At 45.1% G+C, this 17631-nt stretch overlaps 1 protein-coding gene across 2 annotated transcripts in view; it reads left to right on the forward strand.

The window, feature by feature from the left end:
• Positions 1-17631, forward strand: part of CENPC (centromere protein C) — a 1111772-nt gene that overhangs the window by 1055109 nt on the left and 39032 nt on the right. For both annotated transcript variants that reach the window (XM_086961919.1, XM_086961921.1), the window contains one exon: positions 2442-2532. In XM_086961919.1, the coding sequence (XP_086818045.1) occupies positions 2442-2532 (91 nt within the window). The remainder of the gene's footprint in view (positions 1-2441; positions 2533-17631) is intronic.

Consider the following 17631-nt stretch of genomic DNA (forward strand, 5'->3'; position numbering starts at 1 on the left):
TCCAGTGACACAACTGCAAATATTGACAAGCTAGATAGAAACATCCACAGAACAATATTGAGTATTTATAAAACAATCACTGGCCCACCATGGATGGGGGGTGGGCTCTTTCTTACCTAAGCTACAATGGTTGAAATCTCTGTATAAACCATTTATTCAGTCTTGTTGATGTAACAACCTTCGAAGAATGGGGTAGGTAAAGTATGCAGTGAGAAGATAGATGCTTGACAGGGAACAGGTCAAGTTTTTTTTAAAATTTTTAAAGATATGCAAGTAGGACTGTAAAATATCAGAACCTGGAGACAATCTCCTGCTGTCATCTCAGTCATTAAATCAAGATTTTGAGAGTGACTCAGAGTGGCCAGGACCCTGACACAATTTGAGAAAAATCACTGTGCCTTTGCAGTGTCCTAAATGCAACCATTTGCAAACTTTTACAGCTGTTTTACCACATGCTTTTACATTATGAAAATGTGTTGAAGACGTCTTAACAATGGCAATCCCAGGCAAAATATGGTAAAATCTTGAACGTCCTTGAGAAGAGAGAAACTGTGTTCTGACATGGCAACAGATGGTGACTATAGTTTTTTTTAGAATGATGTACCAGTTAAGGAGTGCTATAAGTAGGCTGTCCTAAATGGGCCACAGTGTGACCAGGATTTTAAATGTAACTGAGATACTTCTTTGCTCAATAACATGTTTTAAAACAACAACAAAATACAAATTGCAACAACCAACACTGCCCTTAGCACAAAACAAAGCTGTTATGTAACAGTGTTAATGTTAAAAATGTTGACTGGTTTAGAGGAAATTCAAATCAGTGACTGGTCTTATACATTCTCTTGTATGGGATTTCCATGTATAGTCATAAACACTTGAATAGTCCCGCCCACGTGCAGGGACCACGGAGCACTTCTTTAGATATATCTTCTTAAGTGGATATTTCTCACCTTTCTTCAGCAAGGCCCGCAAAGACACTTAAGAAAGAGAAAGACAATACTGCAGTCTAAATACATAGGCTAAACTGGCCGCATCTTCATCGTGAAATGAAAAAAGGGCACTATAAATTGGTAAAATTTGTAGTGTTTAACCCACAACAACCCTTCACAAAACTCCTTTTTTTATGATAGATATGAAAGGTAGAGGATAGAATAGCCTCGACGTTGATCTACTTATTGATGGTGACGTCACCTCGAAGGCGGTTCTCGACGTCAAACAATGGTGTCTCAACTGCAATCGCCGACTATGCCTTGGCGTCGACCAGTGGTATGAATGCATCAGCGATCGATGGTGGTGTCTTATGTCAAACGACTGTGACAGTGTGTTGACGTTGCTCGCTGGAGATGCGTGGAAACTGATTAAGACCGCGACCTGTGAGGTGTCGCCCTCTGCAGTAGGCTTCTTGACACCGACCTGGGTATCCCCGTCATCAGTTTTGTAATAGACGTCCTAATTCTTCCTCTCAACTCAGAGTGTCGATATCTTTTTGACGCTGAGTGAACAGGTCGGCGCTGTACCTCCTCTCTGCGTCCTCAACCAGGCCCGCACCGTTTCTCAGCCCTTCTTCTGCTGGAGAGCCCCGCAGAGGCTGAAGACAGAGCCCTGACAGAGTACTGACTCTCTCCTCGATCTGAAGTCACACCTGAAAACTGGGTCTGCGTTTTTCGCTGCTCCTCTGCTCTTTGTAGTCGAATCTTCTCTGTCAGGCAGTGTGAGCTTTGAGAAAGTTTTACAGATGAGACAAGAGTCATGGCTTGCAGGCTAGCATAGTATAAACACTCTGTGAGGATCAGTCTTGTCCTTCTTTCTATCCCAGTCTGGACACTTTCCAAAATGTGTCAAGCTCAATGCTACAGGGTGCTCCTAGTAGGAGCCAGAAAAATGAACTGAAGTAATTGCCACTAGCTGTGCATGATAGGATACTGGTGGTCTCTGGATTCTTAAAGGCACAGCTTCTGTTTTTAAGACATATAATGGCAGCCTATGTCCTCTACCTTTCATCACTATCATGAAGAAGGAGTTTTGTGAAGGGGATTCTTCTGTGTGTTAAACACTACAAAATTGCACAATATATAGTATACTGGTGCGCTATTTTCCCTTCAAGATGAAGATACGGCCATGGTAGCTTATGTTTTTAGGCTGCATTATTGTCTCTGTCTCTCTCTTAAGTATCTTTGTAGGCCTTCCAGAAGAAAGGCGAAAAATATCCACTTAAGAAGATATATCTAAAGATGTGCTCCTGGGACCCCGTACGTGGGCAGGATTATTCAAGTGCTCATGACTTCTCATGGAAATACCCCTACGAGAGAACTGGAGTTACAGGTTAGAAAATGTTCCTTACTATTTAATGTACAATGGCTGATGTGTCTGTGCTTGGTCATGCTTTCTATTCAAAAGTAGTTTGTGGTTTTGTGGAAAATTTTATATTTTCTCTCTATTAGGTTTTCTACATTATTAATGGTGAAATAATAGCTACAGTGCACAATTCACAGTATCAGCTAAAAACGGGTGACCATTTCTTTGTGCCACCAGGTAAGCTTGCCAACCAAAATTAATATTTCAGTAAGATAACTGAAGGGCTTTTAAACATGAATTAAAAAGTATTGCTTCTCCGTTCCATTAATGTTGTAGCACTGCAAAGTATTAAGTATGTAGTTGTATATAGTTGTTGATTTGAAATATTTGAGTCAGTTCTTCCAAGCTTGCTCCTTAATTCTATGAATGTCATTAGAGCTTCAGACAGCTCTGAATTATTGACTCTCACAAGTGGTCATGTCATTTTAAGAATGTGACCTTGAATGCACAGTAGCACCATGCCAAAAACAGCATCTCCATTCTCCCATGGACAATGAAACATTGGAAAATCCCTCTCTCATATTCCTCCATTCAGGATTGTGAGAGACAGGAAAAAAGTGGTAGATAACATGACTGATTGATAGCATTCAGAAAGTGCCACTACTTTATTGTGTACACTGACTGATGGGGTAACTGGGTTCCTGCTGAGCACAGAAATGTTGAGAGATGGAAATGGGCTGAGAGGCAATGTGAGGATTGAAGGGCACAAAATACAACAGAAAATCCATGCCTAGGAGGAAAGACAATGAAAAGAAAGGTTTGTGATCCAGAGAAGTAAGAGGGAGGAGAAACAATAATAGAGATTAGAATCTGCATGTTTAATTTTATTTATACAAAGATGTATATAAGGACCTTCTTTTTAGGGTGCTCAAATGAAGTGACAATAAATACATTTTAGGTTGCTCAAATGAAGTGACAATAAATACATTTCCTTATGGATACTTCTAAACTTAAAATCTTTACCATACAATGCTCCCTAGGCACCCGACTAGATCCGTCAGGTTGTTGGGCCTTTCCTTGGCTCCACGCCAACCGCACTTATCCTTTCGCCCCTTCTGTGACATCATTATGGGCACGCAGCTGCACCTGCAATACCACACTTACACCAGGGCCATCAATATTCCTCCTGATCATTGTTGTGGATAAAGCTTCCACAGAGACCGTTGGACCTAATGCCAGAGAATAGTCTACTCCTCTGCGCACCTGGCAGCCGCAGCCTCTCAAATCCCCTTTGGTGTGCCCTCAACATACCACAGTTACCCTATTTGGCTGCAGAATCAAGCATCACCTGCCCGAATGGCAAGCAATAACCTTAGACAAGTGGGTGCTCCAAATCATCCTACAAGGTTATGCCCCCCCATTCCTGAAAACCCTGCTGCCCTTGCAATGAGCGTTCCGTGCAATGTCAGGAAGTGCAGGCTTCTTTGGCCAAAGGAGCTATTAGAGGGTGCCAGCATCAGAAATAGGGTGGTGTTGCTTTTCCTGCTACTTTCTTGTGCAGAAAAATTATGGCAGCCTCTGCCCTATTTTAGACCTTCGCCCTCTCAATGTCTTCCTACGAAAAGAGGCTCACCTTGGCCCTGGTCCTGTCTGCCTTTGATCCCAGAGACTGGATGGTAGCTTTGCACCTCCAGGATGCATATTTACACATTCCCATCCTGCAGGCCAACAGGCATTACCTGCAGTTTACTGTAGGCCAGTAGGTCTTTTAGTTCACCGTGCTCCCTCTTGGTGTCACCAGTGCCCCTTGGTTGTTCACAAAGGTGATGGCTGTGGTTGTAGCCCATCTTCGTAGGGCAAGGGTTCCAGTCTTCCCCCTAGCCCCGACGTCTAGCTGCTTGCCACACAGTTGTCACCCACGTCCATACTATGGCGAACCTCCAGCATTCACCTTGGTTCACTATCAACATGCCAAATTTACACCTGACTCCTTCCCAGGTGCTCCCCTCCATTGGAGCCATCCTGGACACAGTACAGTTCTTTTCTTACTTTCTAGAGCAGAGAGGCGACAACATTTAGCCAATGATCCTAATGTTTCAGCCTCACTCCTGGATGGTTTTCTTTTAAACATATTTTATTACTTTCATATCAACAAAGTACAAAATAGTGTACTATCCACAATCTTCGCACACCAAGCCAGGTAGTAGTCCCTCCCCAGCCCAACATACACAAACCATCAAATAATACATCCGGGTTTAATACAGTAATGACCAGGCCGTCCATATATAGCCATACGATACTTCTCAGTGCCGCGAATCTCAATCATCTTACTAATACTACCCCTAGTCCCAATTCAGGCCAATCCCTCTCCCCACCGGTGTGTATTACATTAAGCACCAAATTCAAATCGGATTTCGTGATTCAACTGCAATCCAAGGTTTCCCACAATGTGCATATAGGGGTCTTCCTCGTGCATAATATCCCTCCCCTACTCCTCATCTGATTGGTGATCAGACAAAGATTGTACCAGCGTCTCCCATGCGTTTGCAGAATATAGTGCCTTCTCATTGTTCAGAGGTCGTGCCTACAGAAATCTAAGAACACTCTCGCTACTAGCCCATTTTTGCAGCTCAGCCTTCCATCTCTTGCTGTTGGGGCCCTCTTTTGACTTCCAGTGCCTGGTTATTTCCCTTTTTGCTAGCAGTAACCCCATATCCACAAATTTACTTGTCACCTTTGTCTTGGAAGTATGAGGGAACCAATGCAGCATACATGCTGCCATGTCAAAAGTTAAGCGTCGCTCAGTGACCTCACTTCTGGATGTTGGCTCTGGGGCTGCTAGGTTTGATGGCCTTCAGCATCCTGCTGGTACAACATGCTTGGTGGCAAATGCCGTGATATTGACGGTCCCAGTGGGCATATCACCTGGGGATCTCTCTGATCTGGTCCATATTTCGGAGGGGATTGCAAATTATTTGCAGTGGTGATTCCTGAACTGTGATTGGTTCAGCGGGAGACTGCTCTCCCTACTTCACCCAGGGCTAATGATGGTGACCGATACATCACTTCTGGGTTGTGTAGATCTTCCTGTGGTGGTAGAGATCAGAGGAGTCTGGTCTCTGTCAGAAACACAACTCCACATTGACCTTGTTCTGGAGGGCCATCCGCTTGGTGTTGTAAGCCATCCTTCCATCTATCACGGACAACATCGCCGCCATGCGGTATTGCAACAAACTGGGGGTGGGGGGGGGGGGGGGTAGTGGAGGATGGTTTGGGTTATGGCCCCTCTTTCAGGAGGCCATGCTCCCTTGGACATGGCTGGAACGTCCAGACATCTTCCTGGTCATACACTACCTAGCCTGATCTCTGAACACCACGGCAGACAAACTCAGCCATTGATACCTTGCGGACTGCAAATGGTGTCTGCACCTGGAGGTGGTACAAGGTTTCATCCAAGAATGGGGATAACCTTGGCTTGATCTGTTCACCACCACCAAGAAAGCACAATGTCATCATTTCTGCACATTAGAGTTTCCAATGCAGCTCTCGCTCAAAGACACGTTCCATTTAGAATGAAACTCTGGCTCCTGTACACCTACCACCAATACCTTTCCTGTTCTCAAGGAGATCCAAACGGACGAGCCCATATCATCCTTGTGGCTCCAGATAGGGAAGGAGATTATAGTATCCAAAACTCCTGAGTTTGTGCCTCGATCAGGCTGCCCCTTCAGAAGGATCTCTTGTAGCAACAACAGGGCAGGGTCTTACACACAAATTTGCACACTCATCACCTTAATGATTGGATATTGAATAGTGACAGAAAGTGTCTTTGAACTTTCTTCTGAGATCTCAGTGTCTTTCTGGCAGCCAGGTGTCCCTCAAGAAAAACAGTATATGTCTGCCGCTGGGTTGTTTGTGGCTTGTTGCTCCACAGGACAAGTTGACTCACTTCTGCCTCTGTGTTGAAGGTGGTGTCGTTAACCCAGCAAAGCCTTGCCCTGGCCATGGTTGAAAGCTACCCTTTTGGCATTTCAGCTTTTTTTAATTTGGTATATCAGCCCTTCCTGTTCAAGTCACCATTTGTGACCAGTTTCCTCAAGGGCTTACAACATGTGTTCCCTCCTACCCTTTCGGTATGCCTCAATGGGATCTTAATTTACTTTTGATGTTTCTTAGGTGTTCTCTGTGTGAACCACTAAACAGCTGTCCTCTAAAGCTTCTGACTTTTAAGACAGTCTTCCATGTGGCCATTACGTCGGCCAGGCAGGTTAGCTAGCTTTAAGCTTTCGGCTAGCCCTCCACACTAGCTTTTACCCAGACAAACAGTGTTTTTGGATTTGTGACACTTTTCCACCGAAGGTGGTGAATCCTTTCCATGTCAGCCAAAACATCACATCCCCAAAATTTTTCGCCCCACCTCATCCCTCCAAAGAGGAGGAGAGACTCCATAGTCTGGATCAAAAAAGAGCCATGTCTTTTTATATTGATCACACCAAAGAATAATGGGTAGACGAGAAGCTCTTCATTAAGTGAGCTGGGGCAAAAAAAGGCAAGGCGGCGCATAAACGGACCAACGCATGAATTGTACTCTGGATAAAAATTTGCTGCACACTGGCTAAGAAACAGCCCCTGAAAGCTTTCGGGCGTTGTCCACAAGGAGCTTAGGCCACTTCTACTGCGTTAGCATACAGAGTGCCTGTCCTGGACATCTGCCAGGCCGCTACGTGGGAATTACCCTACACGTTCATGAAATATTACTTCCTGGACAGCCTCGACTGTCAACGATAGTCAACAGAAAGCCTTGTCCACATTTGAATTGGCAGTTGGCCAGATATCGTAGATCAGCACCTGTTGATCATGATTTTTCTCACTAAACATCCTACTGTCAAAGATCTGGTTGAGCTGGCCTCAACCAGCAAGGTCAACACCAATTAATTCCCCATGACCCCTCTGGGAGTCTTAAAGGGATTGAGGCAGCCTGGCAATGAGATTGGTCAACAAAGTCTATTTAATGAGCTGATCTACTCATGCCCTTTGGGACATGGCCTACAAAATCTAGCAGGCAGTTGGGGAAGATCTTGGAGTCTCACTGACTGAAATAATTAATGTTATTTGTGTTGACCTTGTTACTATTGATAGCCTGAGAAGGTCAGTTTATGCCAGTGTGGTGCTCAGCCTATATGCGTGAATGTGCTTCACAGGACTTTCTGGAGAAATACATGTCTCTATTCTAGGTTATGCTTTTAGTTGCTCTAGCCTGTTCAAGAAAGGATATTCTTGCTTGGAACGTTTCAAAGATATTAGGGTCATGGCACCTTCCCTTGGTCTTTTAAAACCTGCAAAATAGTTTCCTCGCCGGTTTACGAAATTTCGATGCTACTCCAGGGGCTACCATATATTCAGAGTCGGTCCTTCCGAACCTAGCCACTGCTGCGATTGCCCTAGTAGTTTTGAGGCTGGGGAAATCAATATTTTATAACAAGGAACAATGGTTCCTGCGGCCAATGTGTATGTATACGATAATTAAGCTCAAAGGCAATATTCCTTGGTCAAAGTCTGTCATAGGGAGAATCAGAACTACACACAAGAAAGTTGAAAACAATTGCTGTTTATATTAATGCAATGAAGTTCATCAGGAGAAGTTCTAGGAATCCCAGGTGAAGTGTGACCCTACTTTTTACAAGAGTGACAATTTGTGACATAAATTAGGTTTCAAGTTATACAAAAAACGACCATAGCATGAGCATTCAAAGGTTTTTTGTAGCCTACTACCACATTAGTAGGGCTAGAGGATGATTTGTTTTTAAGTTCGTGTCAACAGCGTTTTGACCCCACAGTCAGTAAGGGGGTCTCATCACAACCTAGCAAATAGGGACACCTGAGGAGTAACAATAGCCTCAGTGTGTGGAGGTGCACAACGATATTGGAGGTGACTGTGAAAAAACGGAAGGGGTACTCACATGGGGCCCAGCAGGCACCCGGTGAAAGGAGACTGACCGTTCTAAAGGCGCCTATTCAACACACACGTCCTTATCTCAGGCGAATTGTTATATAACACCCGTCAATCTGTGGTGTTAAACACAGTACAATGGATTAAGTAATTGGACTGAAGGAGGACGACTTCGGCGGTCCTCTAGAGACTAGCATATTTTTCCCCATCAAATAATTGTGGCTAATTGCAGCAGCCCACCTCCACGACAGAGATGAGATGATTCTTCGCTCCTTCTTTTAGATGGGATTTTGCACCACTGATTGAGAGGGGTTACATATCGATTTTCATGACACCTGTACATTCCTCTCCTGGACATCGGTCAGGCTGCTTCATGGTCAATAATGCACATGTTTACCAAACACTGCTGTAACAAATAGTAGCACAAAGTTCCCCAGTAGGACTAGAATGGAGGCGAGTAAGAGTATAGGGAAAGAAAAGTAAGGAGAAAAGAAAAAGAGGGAAAATTCCCTCTTGGGAACTAGAACCCTCACACACCCAGCAAGCTAGGTGTCATGCTTCATCATATGGGTCATGCTCCTCGTCAGACTGGCGCTGCAATGTCTGACGGGCACCCGCAAAGGGGCTCTTTAGCGGAGATCTTCTGTTCCAGCCATATGGTGCATGCGTGTGAGAGGGCAGAAAAGTAGTGTAGTCGTGATTAAGTGGTGGTGATTTAAAAAAGGTAAGCTAGTCCACAAGGATTTTTATTGATGTGGCTGACTCCCTTGGTTAAAACAGTGGGAGGGGAGATAGACGCTATGAAGGTCGGTGGCGTGAATATCTGCAACCCTCTGTTTAGGTCAAAACAAACACTGCTGCCTTGACAGCCACTTTAATTGTGACAGGCACTTTGCCTGTTCAGTCCTTAAGTGCTTTTTGGTCTGAGCCAGTTTGCAGACCCACCACAAGGTAGGTATTGCTTTGTTATCTATTCTAAGGCAAGCAATCTGCGGCTAGAAGTCTTTATCTGATGAACAAGTTAAGTACCTTCGGTAATGTCTTATCTCGTAGACACTCCACCCAGCTGTAGATTCCTAAGTGATCCTCCCCGTTCAGCGAACTGGACTTTTCACCCAGAAGTGTCCTTGTAGGTCCTTGAAATCTGCACACTTGTCTCACAGCTTTCTAATGTGGTTCACTCCTTCTGGTACGGAAATAGTCACCTAAAGAAACAAATGCCAGTCTGCTGGTGTGCTTCCTATATAGGCACAGCTCACACCACATCTAGTACCTACGACGCAGACCTGACTGGTGCCACCTACCCGCGTGCAGAGGTAAAGCTGAACATTTTCTGGATTCAGGCTGACACCTGGGGAATGTTCTAAGGCAAGGAATCTGCAGCTATACAAAGTCTCTACCAGATAAGGCATTGCTGAACGTAAATAAAATTTTCCTCAGCGCACCAGTTGGTACCTAATGTACTCTAGTATCTTCATGTCCAGAGGCAGAGTAGTGACCGAGGCTGCTTGGTGTCACCTGATAAGACCATGCTGGGTAAAAGTTCTGGAGAAGAAAAGGCCTGTGTGAGAATTATTTAGAGGAATCTGCAGGAGCATAATGTATCCACTAGAATTTTGTTTTTTACTGCAGGTATATAGCTTTTTTGTTTTTTCTATTTCATACTTCACAATTTTGAGGGGATGTCCTTTCAACAAGGCTTCATTTAGACGTATATTTTTTTATCATGTTTTTCGCAATGAGTGTGCTCTCTTTGTAATGTCATGCAATTCCCTTTGTCTTATTTTAAAGTTAAACTGCATTCATGAGAACTTTAGTAGACACTTCTAAACTAGAATATATATTGAAGTCATGTTTCTTGTTTGATTGTAACCAGACATGTAAAAAGACTGCGAATGATACCCTGTTCACAAGATGAGGCTGAAGTGGAGTAATAAGAGCTGGAAACACAATGAATCAATAAAAGAGTGACTGAAATGATGAGGCCTGGAAAGAAGTGCATTACATTTTGTCAAGATTCAGTTAGAGCATTTAGAGGTGTCAACAGTTAATGGCCTGAAATGAAAGTTTGAAAAGAATATTAGGATGGAGTTTCTCAATAGAAAATGTTGAGACGGCATGTTTAAAATACAGTTTAAGATTGTACTATGTGCACTCTAGTCACATGATTGTATGGATTGAGAAAATGAAGTGGAAAGGAGTTGTGCTCTACTCTCCCATGTGTCTCTAACCGAAAGGGAATCCTCTAAAGTTCTGCTGTTTCTGGAAGAAACACTTCTGCAAAGTGCTTCAGTTCAAAAAGCTGGAACATTCAGGATTGAATTACGGATAAGAAATGTTATGAGATTTCTCCGGTCTCCTTTAGAGCTGTTCTGTCATACCCATGCAGACTTAAGGAGTTATATCAAAAACACAAAAGGTGTTGGGAGAAATGCTTGCAATAATTTCAGTCTTTTGTCAGGATGGATGTAGAGGTCAGAGTTTCTCTGTCACTGTCTTAATTGCTTTTTCTCATCTTCCTGGTTTATCTTTTGATTTTCTACCTTTTATATTTGTCATAGACGAAACATCTAGCAAAGCACTGATTTCACTGATCAGAAAGAGACTGTTGTAGATTCCTTACCTTAGAATTTCCCCCAGGCGTCAGTCTTTATCAGGAGATTTTTTCTTCAGCAATACCCCTGCTTGTCGGAAGGTGGCATCGGTTGAATCTGCGTCTGTCATGGAAGTCGTGGTCGCCGGGATGGCGTTGTGGTGCCTACTTAGATGCCGCTCCTGCGCGCTGACGTCAGTTATTTCTTTTTCGTTGCCAGCCTAGCGCAGATCCTGAGAAGAGATAACCCTTAGTCGCTTTTTGGCTAGCTTTTTGTGACTTTTGTCAGTGTCTTTTTTGAGTCTTGGACTCCTGGTGTGCCAGGGATGTCCCAACGTTGGACCGACTTCAAGTCTTATGGTTCTGTCACAAGATGTCTGTGACTGATCTGCACCTCGTGTGCATGTGGTGTCAGGAGCGTGACCACGACCTAAAGTCGTGCTCCGACTGCCGGGCCATGCATATGAAAACTTTGCGGGAGCGGTCCCCACAGTTATTGGAGGCCTGGCGGTCGGCTCCGTGTCACTCTCAGTCTAACTCGAGGGGAAAGCCACAAGACCGTTCGCGGAGTCCCCACTCCTCGTCGCACTCCAAGTCGTCAAGGTCTCTGGGTAAGTCGAAACACAAGAAGAAGGCGAAGAGCACAGGCACTCTTAACCTTCTCCCCGTCGGTCGCCTGACGCGATGCAGGACTCGAAGCATCGTCACTCGAAGGCTCCATCCCAGGGGCCTGTTTCAGAGACGACTCCACGCCTCCCACACTTTTCGGGAGCCAGATCGTCTCCTGCCCAACTTATGAAGTTTTATGAGGCCTTGGGGAGGGGTGTGGCTTGCCAGGCAGCGGAATGGCTGCTCCCTGAGTGTGCTCCGCCGGCCGAGACTAAATCCGCACATATAATAGAAGGGAATTTCGATGGCTGATGCCCTCTGAACATTAGGACAACCGTGGGGACAGGCATTGCTGATTTGTGGCACATCTGACACTGCTACAACCATCCCCGGTACCCGAGATGCTGCGAGCGAGACACTGGAGGATTGGCTGTGGACCCGGTGCACTGCTGCTCAAGTCGCCTGAGGACGTGGCTCCATTTAGGGCCTATGGAGACCTGCGACTTGATCCGGCGGAGCGGCAGCAAAATCGGCCCGGAGGAGGGTCGCGGCTGAGGAAAGCTGCTGCACCCTTTGCTGGGTGAGGAGGTGCCCCTGTATCACGGAGGATGAGCCTAAAGGTGAATCTTGTGGTGGCGGCCGCCATTTTGACCGCAAGGGAAGACGGGCTGACAGGAGTCTCGTGGCGGCTGGCCGCGGAAGAGTGAGGTCGGGCTGAGAGGGGCAGCCTGCGGAACGAAGATGCTGCTCATGCGGGGAGCCCCCGCGGCGGAATATTGACTGCATGTGGCTCTAGTTAACTTGCCAATACCTCTAGATGGCGACATTTTAGACCCCTGATACCGTCTGTACAGGCTAGTAATATTACTGGATTTACCTGTATACAAATACACTGAACTGGTGCAACACATACTGGAAACCACTCAATCAGCACCTCTACAGGACGTAGCAGTGCCCGTTTACCATTTTCAATTGACCAGTACCAGCAACACTTACTGCAACTGGCATTAATGTAGAAGCACCAGCTTGGCCTAATTCGTCTGCAGCGAATACATTGCAATAGCACAGCAAATCATTAACAGGGTTTTTGCTTAAAGGACATTGTATTCTGTAAATGCACATTTGCTGCTTCAGCTTTGGTTACTTCAGAACAGTTAACTGTTAGGTGCTTGGAGGAGACGTGCAGGCTGACTTGGCCATTGGATGCTGATCGGCCACCATTTTACTGAAGGGTGGAAGTAAGAGGCCCTGGGGCCACCTGTGATGGCTCTTCCTCTACACTGTACTTATGGGTGATCGCGGTTCGGGATGCACAGCTGAGGGGCACTTTCCAATGAGATATCAATGCAATAGCTGGGGGATTGGTGGATGCCTGTCTGAACCTGCGGTAGTGGGAAGGTCACCACCTTGAACACCAGCTATCTGTTTGCTTCCTCTTGAGAACGGGTGGTAGAGATAGTAAAAAGTGTCTCACTCACACCCTGGGGAGTTGGGTGAGCTAATCCACGCAGGCGCAGAGGGGATCCCTTGCTGGGGAAACTCGGGCCGCTCCGTTTGCGAAGCAGTGGTCCAAGCATACGCTGTGAACTGGGCACGCCTGTGCAGGTGTACCATCATGGGAAACTGGATGCCAAACAGCCCAAGATTAGCTTTGAGCAGCGACGGTCGACTAGGCAAATGGAGCCAGACGCAGAGTCTGCATATGGCGGGGCAATGGAGGGGCAGCAAGAAGATCACGGCGAAGATATGCACACCCTTATGCTAGAAATGTGCTCTAGCTTGCGCACTATTGACGCAAAACTAGACATGCTGACAACGCAGATGGAATCCCTGAAGACCCAGGTTGGGGTACACGATCACAGATTGGACGTTCTCGAAAATAAGCAGTCTGGCCTCCATGATTTACATGTCGAGACCAAAGACCAACTGTCACAGACGGATAGACTCTTGGGTGTGATTTGTGCAAAGAACGAGGATATGGAGGCCAGATCACGCCGCAATAACATACGCATCACGGGCGTCCTGGATACAACAGCGATCACTAAGATGGAAAGTTATGTGGCTGACCTTTTGAGAGACCTATTCGCTGAACACTTATCACGTATGCCATTATTTATAGAACCTAACAGGACTGTGCACAGGTAGGTAAAATATACTTTCAATTGAAAACCTTTCCACATAAATGCAATGGAGGGTGGATTTGCAGTGGTTACAAGTTTGTATCTCTTTAAAATACCGTTTGAATTACACAGTAATTACTTTCAGAATACTTGTAGTTACTTTTGGATTACTTTGAGTACTCTGGGTGCTATGCCTAGATACCACACCTTATGATGTCACAATACAAGGTAATACTTTTTATACTTTGCAGTTTAGTTCTCTTTTCTCCATACAAACATTAGTTCAACATTTAAAACATTATAGGCCCATAATCTCATAACTGGGTTCCTATGGGAGAAAAAGCGTTAGCAGTTTCTCAGGTAAGTACACAACTTACGAGTGGGAGTTTTGGGGAGTAGGACCATGGTACCCCAAAGCTTAGGTGGGTGCTCAAGTTGCACCACCAGCGGCACTGGGGCGGCAGGGTGCAGAATGCAGGAGCCCAACGTTAGCCAGGAGGGCCTTCGGCTAAGGTCTGTGGGCGTCAATTGCAGAGTAGTGCAGAATCACATAGTCACCTGAATCTGGATTCTGGGCTTGTAGTCTTCGTTGAGCAAAACCGGTGCTCATGTCACAGTGTCTGTACAGTGGGTGCAGGGCAGGTCCTCCGGGCTCTGAGGGGCTGCTGGCTGCTGAACACGCCCTTTTCTTCGTTGTAGGCAGATCTGAGTCGGGATAGGCCGGTAGTGCATGTACTAAAGCAGTAAGTGTCCACTTCTTCCTGGGTCAGCACGCCCCTTCGGTCCTTATTCTTTTTTCCTTGAGTCTGAGGAGGCAAGGTTCAGGATTGCCACAATATACTAGATTTAGGGGCGTTTAAAGTGGAGTACAGGTCGGAACTAATGGTTTCCTTAGGGGTCGTTACACCCCCTATTATAGAAGAAGGGACATGAGCCTCTCCCTAATTGCCTAATTCCTCTCATCTTCAAGCTGGAGGGGACTCAGATGTGTGCTTCACCTCGCCTCCCCCACCTGAGGGTTGGGGTTGGCAAAGGTGGGCACACTGCTCTTCTTAGCTTAGTTTTCCCGCTGAATCTCCCACCTAAAATGGGGGGCAGAACCAGTGGGACCAGGTTGCAAGGGACAGCAAAAGGCAGTGTCTGCTTACAAAGGCGGAAAACCTTTGAAGCTTCCCATTCGTGGACCTGTAGTGTAGTTCCCTTTTTCCCTATAGGCCCTGCGCATTGGAATAACATAAACAGCAGTGTAGACGTAGGACTGCGGTCTTCTAGGTCTCTACTGACTATGTTAGACTTAATTTAGGTTTGCGCCAGTTAGCTCAGAGGTCACTGGAAACTTTCTTGACTGAATAGGAAGTGATCAGCTTCCCTGGCTCAGACAAGAAGGGATTCAGCTTCCGACAACCGCATTAACATGACAACTTTGCTACTCAGAATAAGAGTCAATCTCTAGAGTCGTGTGAAACAATAGACCGCTATTTCACTCAGTCAGTTGTGCAGATTTTACTTTCACCAGGATGCAGAGAATAGAGAGACAGGCGTTTTCAATAAAAGATGTTATTTATTGAGCAGTCTTCCTTCTCATGCAAGAGAAATGAATTGCCACAATTGCAAGACTTGTTATTATGAAAAGTGCGTACAGTAAAAGGAGTATTACGAAATAATACTGTAAAAGCATTGATATGGTTTCTTAGCCATAAGATAGTTAAAATGAATAAAATATATACATTCATATATACATTGGCTAACGACCTCAACTGGTGCTTCTAACTATGCCTACCCCAGTGTACCTGACCTAAGCCTAATACATGTGAGGGAGTAAGTAAGTAGCAGTTTAAGTTAAGTTGGTTTTGCCAAGAGTTTGTTTCAAGAATTCTCTCTAAGGGTTTAGTCCGCACCGTACCTCTGGAATAAAATGCAGGAGGTCTGGTATCTCCTCTCAGGACCCGATATCCCAGTTACCCGCAAGGGTAGGCTGGAAACGCCGGAGCTGGATTTTCTCGGCAGGAGAAAAGACAGAGTCTTTCTCAGCGCGTCAAGGATGAGGAGGGGCAGCGTCCGTAGGCTTCTCGCATCTGCTGGGCTCTGCAAGGGGACAGCTGTTCTGCTCCAGTATTCACCACCACCGTGTGCTTGCTTAAGGCAACGTTGGTATATTTATACCTTAAAGGTGCCGAGTTTGACGTACGTTTTTGGACATAAGACGTCAATAAAGATGTCCCTAAGAACTGGTCGTTCTTACAGTGCTCGCAGGAGTTCTATTATTAATCAAAACAAAGCAAGCGGGGCTTTCCCAGGTTGCTGGGGGGTTTCAGATGTCAAAAGAACTCAGTGTGTTATCTAGGAATCTAAGGAAGTGGCTTCTGCTGTGTCATGGACTGTCATGAGCTGCAGAGACGAGTTACTGAATTATGGCTCTGATCGATTATGCCATTATAGGGATATGTATTGATTATAGCCGTATAGGGGCATGAGGTCACAATATTGATCGGGGTCCTAGATAGAACACAAGACCCACTCCACGAATTTATGTCCGTCAAATTACTAAAACTAAAGCAATAAGAAGCGCGTGTATTCATACCCACCCCAAAATACATTTTGCATTTGAAATGGTGTACTTGAAATACATGGAATTGAATTGGTACTGTACATTATCAAGCATAGTAATCATTCAAAAAAATATTGCATATGTATTCAGTTGAACGACTTTGCGAAAAATTACACATGAAATGTCTCTAAATACAGAAAAGAAGGGCGAGACCATTTCATCACATATTAAATACTATTGCATTAATAAATGTGCTAGAGGCTGAGTTTATATTTTGTCTCTAGATTTACTGAAAATAGAAGCTCTGTTCTTTATGAATAGTTCTACTTTAAGTAAAGGACGTGTGCCAGGAAAAAGGTAAATATTATGGAAAAATTAATTTCATGGTGAGCGGGGAAAAGTAGTTCAAAACGCATTTCAGTAGCTTTTGTTGTTCAAAGCTGAAGGCCGAATTCAGAGTTCATGGGAACGCTGTGTGCCGGATTGTTTTCCCAAAAAGTTATTGTTTTTGTTCAGGAGAGAACATCATTTCAGACAGGCTCGCAAAGAATTGGTCTATATATTCAGATGACAGTTCGACCAAGTTCGATAATGCTGTAACTTGGCAGTTGTGAGAATGATTGCTATCATCGATTTCAGGATCAGCAATGCTCACAGATGGTCGGGCCTGGGTGATACTTCTTTCATTTCTTGCTTCACTGACACCACCTAGTCGTAGTGTAGGAGTCTCAACGAATGCCTTCATCAGGATTGGTAACCGCTGGGGACAACACGATGCGTGAGCCGTTACTGGACTTAGCAAAGTATCGACGTCCATTGGTATAGCTGATGGTAGTGCAAGACAGGTGTCTAACACGCATTCCTCTCCGCATAGCATACATCGAAGCACAGGTAAGATGCAGGTCTGCCATATAGGTCTGAAGGAAAGAAACCAGGTCATGTTCAGATCTCGTAGCCGAGCTATCCCAAGGACTCTAGTTATGCGGTCCGGTAGCGTATTGCTAGGATCGTTTCTTCCATCCCTGCCGGAGTCATGTCTGCGTTTTGGTTTGCCATATCGGAGCAGGAGAGTCAAAAATAAAATGCCTGCTACGAGTCCCAAAATTAGTGGTACGCCAACAAAAATCGAATGTACAACATTTGGAAAGATACCCAGGACCGCTTCAAATGGTGTTAACAGTCCCTAAAAAACTGTCTTAAATACATTCGAGATACCACTGGCATTCGACATATTTAGTATTTGGCTGAGCATTTCTTTGAAATGCACCGGGCAATTTGTTGATAAAAGTGCATGTATCTCTGCCGCCGTCTTTGCAACTTGGAGATCATACGTCTCTTTTGATGACGTGATAGCCACTGTTGTCTGCAAAAGCACAGACTTCAATCTGCTTAAAGTATCAATTCGTATAGAAGAGACTTTCAAATTAGGCCAAATCGGAGTCACTGAGTCTCCAGGGCCGTTTGGATACAATGCATGCATACAGCAAGTGACCATGGAACTCACGCTTAAGAGATA

The sequence above is a fragment of the Lissotriton vulgaris genome, chromosome 3_1 (assembly GCF_964263255.1).
Source record: "Lissotriton vulgaris chromosome 3_1, aLisVul1.2, whole genome shotgun sequence".
Lineage (NCBI taxonomy): Eukaryota > Metazoa > Chordata > Amphibia > Caudata > Salamandridae > Lissotriton > Lissotriton vulgaris.